Source organism: Macrobrachium nipponense, chromosome 11 (assembly GCF_015104395.2).
Source record: "Macrobrachium nipponense isolate FS-2020 chromosome 11, ASM1510439v2, whole genome shotgun sequence".
NCBI lineage: Eukaryota > Metazoa > Arthropoda > Malacostraca > Decapoda > Palaemonidae > Macrobrachium > Macrobrachium nipponense.
In genome coordinates this window covers 498,954-506,979 of record NC_061087.1, presented here as the reverse complement: position 1 = coordinate 506,979, position 8,026 = coordinate 498,954, and the positions used below count along the sequence as shown (strand labels likewise).

The window sequence follows — 8,026 nt, the reverse complement described above, 5'->3', positions numbered from 1 at the left end:
TGTGTTATTAGAAATGCCAGACATCCAACAGCCATAAAGGACACTGAGCACTCAACTTTTAGTGCATTATTACACCTGTTAAAGGGCTTGATGCCTCATAAGTAACTCCACTTCAACCTGTCCTAAAAATTCATCCCAACTGAGTTAGGGTGATTACCTTCATCGGTTTGTCCCATCCTCCTGAAGAAGAACTCTTAACAGCAGATGGCACATTTGGTGCCTGTTTCTGCTAAAGAACACTATGCACTTGATTTAGAGGTAAGAGAACAATTGAGATGTTGAACAATTATAAGCTACGCAACAGATGGAAGAGGATGTTGCACAGGAAAATTCCATAATGCTCCCCAACAGCCAGAGCATTTTGCAGTATGTTATCATTACTGCAGCAGAAAGCTAACTAAGGCATAGAAAATGGAGATGCCTTATCATTATCGACAAGAGGAAGAATACACAGGTATCACCTCTTCATTTTTATATTTTCTCAAATGTTGAGCGAGCTGGGGACACGGCACTTAAAGCAAAGTCCACAATGACAGCAAAGGACTTGTACCGGGCTTAACAACTGATACAGACATATGCTTATAATCATCCAAAATTTTTAATGTATTTACTTTCCTTGTTGAAAGCAGCAGCTAATAATGTTATTCATACTTTGTCCTGGAGAACAATACCGTACTCAAAATACATACAATATAGTAGTACTACTGGGACTTTACTGCATGAAAATACTTTATGTAACCAATGACACAAATTATAAAACAAAGATGTCACTTCAAAAGACCATACACCTCATCTACGGTTAATATATCATTAAGGTGTTACTACCAAAATAAATTAGTATGTTACTACAGTATGTGACACTACTGTACTATTTACTCTCAACCACACATGAATTGCCTGTAAACCCATGATTCTACTCCTGTGAGTTATAAAAAAAATGACTTACAAACCACCATCTCTGCTGAAGAAGAACCACTACAATCAAGTCAAATTATTACCAAAAGAAACTAGTCTAAAATTATGGCTATGAAATAAAAGAACAATCATCCAAGTAACTTTCATTGAACCTTAACATACTGCATGTACAAAATTTTCCTGCTTTATAAATAATTTATCTACATACAAAATTTACAACATAAACAAGATCTATACATATACAACAAAATTTTATTTAAAAAGATTACTAACAATTCTGATGAACTTATCGCCGTCCCTTTTTCTTTGCAGGTTCTGCAGCATAGAAATCCTGGAACTGGGAGATGAGACTCTCCATTACCTCTCCTCTTGCTGGTGCATAACGAGAATATTCCATCGTGAATTCACCCTTTCCTTGTGTAGAAGATCTCAACTCCGATGCATAACCAAACATATCATTCAGAGGAACCTGTAAAAATATAAAATACATTTTTTACATGTTCATTACTTCCAATGAGGATAAATGTACCCAGATAAAAAAATATTCAACAAAAACAAATTATCGTCATCGTCATTATCTGAGGTTTAAATTTTAAATTTCCCTTCAGAAGATTAAACAAAATTTTATAGGGACCTTGAGGTAGTAGAATGATTTACTTAAAGATCATTACTAATGACATGCCAGTAAAATGTGGCACAACATGAATAAGTGACATTTTAACCAAAGCCTCCTCCCGATAACCAAGATGGATCATGAAAAAGTCTTGTTCTTCACAAAAGAAACAGATCCAATCACACTAACAAGTCTCATGAATTATTATTTTATCATTATTAAACAGTACCATACCACTAGGGTAATTTGTCTTTATTATTAATAATATAGTTCAGATTTCATTGATGAAATGACAGCTTTAAATATTTTAAAATTTGCCTAATTGAAAATTATGAAGGTTCTAATAAGACATTTTCTGATCTATATTTCCAAAATTTGACATTTGATGTTAGTCTAGACACGTTCATTATATATAAGGACTGAGCTCTTCAACAAATATCCATGGGTCGAATGACAGTGACCAATTTCAAGACAAGTCAAAATTGTGTGCTGTTCTAAGATGACTTCCATATTTGAACATTGTGCTTGATTTGTTTTAACTTGTTACTAAAAGATTCATTATTCCATTCATTCTGCCACTTATTGATTAGTATAAAAGAATTATGGAATGTTACATTATCAATAACAGAAGTTACAGCTGTGGCTTGGATTAAAATATTGAAGGATTTTTATAGAACTTACATTTCTGAAAATTAAAACATCTGTGATGGTATTTCTTTAATCACTGTAATGGCTAATCCTAATGAACATAGTATTTCTTCTGAAAAAAAACAGCAGTATTGTTTGGCAAGAAAAACTGGTATTTTTTGTTGGGTGATATGGCTTCAAATCACAGAAGATCTAAATCTATCTACACTGCATAGTGTGAACCCTTACATCTTGTATATTTACAGTATTGCATGTATATGTATAGTGTGTATACAAATTCATACTGTGGCATAACTCAAAAAGGAGGTAGCTCTATCATTACAGGAAATTTTATATACATATTTGTTGACTTAGTCTATTGGCTCTGGCAAAATATTTCCTGACAATGCCTTTTGAGATATTTTAAGCCTAACACTCGGGTCTCCAGAATTGCAAGAATCAGTGTGAGATGTACTGAGCTGCAAAGACATGAAATTAACAGTAGCACCTTCATCACAAAATTTTACATCCAACTGCCATTCCACCCATACAGTGAACTAAGGTCTTTTTGCCAATATGTACAGTATGTTATTTATAGCTTATTCAAACAATATGAATACTTTATAACAAAATCATTTATACACTTTGATATACAAAATGTATATGAATTTTACTGGACCCCACCTAACATTTATTATTGTAGCTCTATTGATGCTTACTGGACTCAAAGTTCTTCAATGAAAACACTTTCCAATAAGATTTAAAAAGAAAACAAGATTTTTTTCTAAATTAACTGAATTACAGTAAATCCAAACATATATATCTTAATAATGAAAATACCAAAAATATTCAGTAATGTGTAAGACGAACAATAACATAAAAATTGGTTAAAACATGATTCATAAACTAAGAAGCTTCACTGGCTTATAAAAAAAAAGGGAGTAATTATGAAAAGCCAAAAGAATTACTCTATGACAATGAATATCACAATACCAAAGTTAAACATACACATCTGAGCTACCAAAGTGTTAGAAGTAAAAGATCATGAGGGTAAAGACTCAGACAATAGCTTCCAACCTTACCTCTTTATCAAATTTTCACCAAACAACAGTATAACCATCTTTTCAAACAAATGGATGCCATGAAATAGAAGTGAAGGAAATAGCTTAGCTCAGTTTTAGGAGTATTTTGTTAACAAGAAAGCAGACATCTGAGGAGTTATATTCTTACCTACCTAGAATTTTGCTACCAGCAAAGCAAACATATGAGAAGTGAAGTTCATACCTACTTAGACACCAAGACCATTGGGTATATATGAGCAATATTGCCTATCAACCAGCGAACAATTTTCTTCTTTAGATTCAGGAAAGGACTTCCTCAGGATTATGAAAACTCATAAATTTGGGCTAGAGTACATGATGGATTTGTTAGTTGAACAAAACTTCACATACAAGGGTTCAGTACTTTATATGGGCTTTGAGGTCAAAGTCTTCATGTGACTTTTCTCTCACTGATGGTGAACCAATTCAACACAAATTTGTTCTTCATTCATGGGAATTCATAAAGTTTGTGGACAACATCTGAACAACAGTGCTTTTCATTTAAGGGAATTAACAAGGATCATAAACAACTATGACAAGTGGACAAATCTGCTTTTCATTCAATGTAATTCAGATATATTTTTAAACAACTGGACAAATTTGCTTTCATTCTTTGGAATTTAAAAATATCACAGATAACTTTGACAACTGGACAAATATGCTTCTAATTTCAATGGTATTTAGAAAGACTGGAGACGAATTTGACAAATGAAATGGCAAAGAGCCTGATGAGATTTTTACCTTAAGGTTCATAACATCTGGGGATATTTCTCCTACATTATACATTTTATAACTTACATTTTCATGATGAAAATAAACTATGTAAGGCTGCACAATTAGTCAGCAAAGTTCATACTTCTGAACAAGATGATGAACAGTTCATGGCCAGGAAAATCAAGGAGAACGAGCACAGATGAAGAGTAGTGATGGGCAAAACTCATCCGTTTTGGTAGTCGATTACTTTGATTACTTTGGTGATCAGTAATCGATTAGTAATGGATTATTTAAAGATTACTTTCACAGGAAACTGGTACATTGCATGTGCTACTACAGTATAATCAAGTCCAGAGGTCCTTGGTATTAATTTATACAATTATGGTTTATTTCTCTCTCTCTCTCTAAGCTTGGCAAGTATCCTTGAAAATTATAATAAATGAGCATTGGCAATAAGTTCAAGTTTAAACCTATATGTATTGTGTTGTTATTCCATTATGCACACAAGTAAATATCGATAATCCATTTATATGAATAATGAACTAAGAAAAAAAATTCCCCCAGTCTTTATCCTAACATAAAACAGATGAATATTCTTATTCTTTATTTTTCATGAAGATATGAAGAGCTAGCTGATAAGAAAATGAAAAAAAAAAACTTCTCTTTGAATGAAAAATAAACATCTCAACTATTAAAGAATTAAAAAATTAGCTTGATACTTCTATTTAGTTTATAAATTTTTGTTTTTGAATAAGAAAATATTTATTATTTTCTGAAAGAAAGCAAAATAAATTTTGAAATCCTTTTAAAATAAATATAAATGCAGTGTAAGGCTCCTCTAACAGATAATAACAAAGAAAGAAATTTGTCTCGTAAAAAAAAAAAAAAAAAAAAGGCTATCGACTACTTTGAAATGTAATTGACTACTGAGAATTGACTACTGAGAATTTTTCAAAGTAATCGATTACTAATAATCAGTTACGCCCACCACTAATGAAGAGTGAAAATTTATTGAATGGACAGATGCGAGCTCATTGTCTCTTATCTCATATACAGGTAGTCGTCTACTTACGACGGCATTAGGTTCTGGCAGACCTGTCGTAAATTGATCTTGTCATAAGTCGACGAACCCCATAGCCTATGTACATTATTCTATACCTACGAACCACATAGCCTATGTACATGTATTCTGTACCTACCGCATACTATCTATCATATATTATATCCAAAGTATGCAATGTATACTGTCTTTCTTTCAGCATATTGAATAAATTGAATCATGTTTGTGCTGTCTTTTTATCCTTTTTACCATATTCAAACACATGCGTGTACATGTACGTATTTGTTCGTTTGCATTTTCATTGACAACTTAGTAGCCTACATATACATTTTATATCATCCCAAATATGTGCATGTATAGTACCTATTATTACGTTTAGCACATGAAATCTTATCATGCTCGAACTCCTTGATTAATACTTACTTTTATTACTGTATTTAACATTTTTATTGTAGGCATTCAGACCATCTGTCTGGTCTGTTTACATTTTCTTATCCGCCATTTGCATTGACATCGGCTACATGTATTATATACTTTTATTTATTTATAAGTTTGAATTAAATACATAATTTGTTATTATATTTGATTTATTTGCAAAACAGAAATACAAAATGAATTACAAAAATACGAATCTTACCATTTTCGAACAAAATTTTACTTCTGAAAATATAAAACAAAACATCGTCTGCTGTTTTCTCTAGCGACCGTTTGTACTGTTGCCAACACGTCTATGTACGTACGTAGTAATACACAAAGTTTTATTTAACAGTATGTAAATTACCTTTTCTTTATAAATTTCAGGCAAACTACAGTAATGCATAGATAGAATTGATTTACAGTACAGAAAAAACATGAACATACAGAAAAAATAAAAATTACGAAACATTTGAAATTTGAAAAAAAAAAAAAAAAAAAGAAATTATTGTCTGCTGGTGGATGCTGGGGATCATCCGGGTCATCCTCATCCGGTGGTAGTACTACTGGTAGTGGGGACAGGGGTAGACCGAGATGTTGGTTTAAACATAAACATGCTTAGTTTTGTTTGAATGGTCCGTTTTTTCTTCTCTTCATAAATTTCCCGGTATGGGCGAACAGCATCAAGAAACATGCGTTCAATTCTTGAAAATCTTTCAGTATTTGGATCCATTCCTTCAAATTGAGCTAGAAGTTTATTTAACTGTGATAAACCTTCTGCTAAGCCTTTAGTCGTGAACATTCTTTGTGGCTCCTCCTCCCCCTCATCCGCCTTTTCTGCTGCTGCTTCTCTCCTTTCTTCTTCAGCAACTTTTTCCTCTTCCAGCGCAATCAGATCTTCAGTTGTTAGTTCTTCCGACTTTGTCAAGCAATTCCTCAATTCTAACGATAGACCTTTGGCTAATGTCACAATTTTTTCACGTATCATTATTAGTTCATTCTCATTATCAAACCCATCAAAAGTATTCACATAGCGTTTAGCGCAATTCTTCCAAATGCCGTTCATGCATTTCTTTGTCACAGCTTCCCATGCTGCAGAGATATTCTTGATGCATTTAAGAATATCGTATTTTTTCCAAAAATCACGTAAAGATAAGTCAGGATCATCATCTGTAGCTGATATAGCTTGGGAAAAGGTGGTTTTTTTTTAGATAATTTGCCTTAAAGGCAGCAATAGCTCCTTGGTCCATAGGTTGGATGAGGGAGTGTATTGGGTGGTAAAAATGTCACTTTCACGTTGGGATGGAGATCGGCTAGATGAGGTGGTGTGCCGGGTGCGTTGTCCAAAAGTAACAACACCTTGAATGGAATAGTGTTTTCGAAACAATATTCACGAACCTGGGAAATAAAGCAGTTTATGAACCAGTCTTCGAAAAGTGCTTGAGTCATCCATGCCTTTTGTTGGAACGATAGTAGACTGGTAGCGTATGCCTATTCACATTTTTAAGAGCTCGCGGGTTTTCGGAATGATAAATCAAAAGTGGCTTCAGCTTAAACCCGGCGATATTACTGCCAAGCAACAAAGTCAGCCTATCTTTAGATGCCTTAAATCCAGGCATGGCTTTTTCCTCTTGGTAAATGAAGGAGCGTTCCGGCATTCGTTTCCAGAATAACCCGCTCTCATCAACATTGAAAATTTGTTCTGGTAAATAGGCTTCTTCTACAATGACTTCATCCAAACTTTCAATGAACTTTTTCGCACCTTCCTCATCTGCACTCGCTGCTTCCCCAGTGATTCGGACATTATGCAACTGAAATCTTTTCTTAAATCGTTTGAACCATCCTGTACTTGCTGAAAATTCTTGGGTATAATCTGCTCCAGCACGCTCCTTCAACGTCTTAAAAAATACTTAAAGCTTTCGTTTGCAGTATGTGAAGGCTTAATGGGACACGTTTTTGGAGTTGGCTTTCAATCCACACATTTAATAGTTTTTCCATTTCATGTATGGGTCCACTTCGTTGTTTCGTTATCACAGTTGATCTCATAGGTGCTGAACCCTTTACTGCTTCACGAATACGTTCCTTATCTTTTTAAATTGTTGACACAGTAGAATGCGGTAGGTGAAGATCGCGGGCTATTACACTCACATTCTTCCCCCATTCAGACTGCTTTATCACTTTCATTTTCATGTCTAGATCAATAGCTTTTCTTGCTTTCTTAGCAGGCTTGGAAACTGAGCAATTTTTTTTTTTTTGAATTCTTTTTGAAGACATTTTTGATTGGGGTTTGGAGCAAAGAAACATGTACAAAATAGGCTAACCATTAACCACGTACAAGGACTCAAACACACAGAAACACTGCCGAAAGCTGAGCATCTCTCTGAGATGAGCGCGCTGCCGGTAGCGGGAAAAACTATCGTACGCGCTCGACGTATTTTAGCCAAATATAAAATTAAATATTATTAAATATTATATTATATTGTCATAGCTGTCGTAAAGTCGGTCTGTCATAAGTTGCATAGGTCGTAAGTAGACGACTACCTGTATAGGACACCTTTCATATACTGTTATTAATTAACTTTC

General features: G+C 33.8%; 1 protein-coding gene across 1 annotated transcript in view; it reads right to left on the bottom strand.

The window, feature by feature from the left end:
• Positions 1-1,045: 1,045 nt before the first annotated feature.
• The window catches only part of LOC135214849 (elongation factor G, mitochondrial-like), a gene marked incomplete in the record, with an annotated part of 132,881 nt that continues 125,900 nt past the window's right edge, over positions 1,046-8,026 (bottom strand). The window contains 1 exon segment of the mRNA XM_064249295.1: positions 1,046-1,384. Within this exon segment, the coding sequence (XP_064105365.1) occupies positions 1,202-1,384 (183 nt within the window).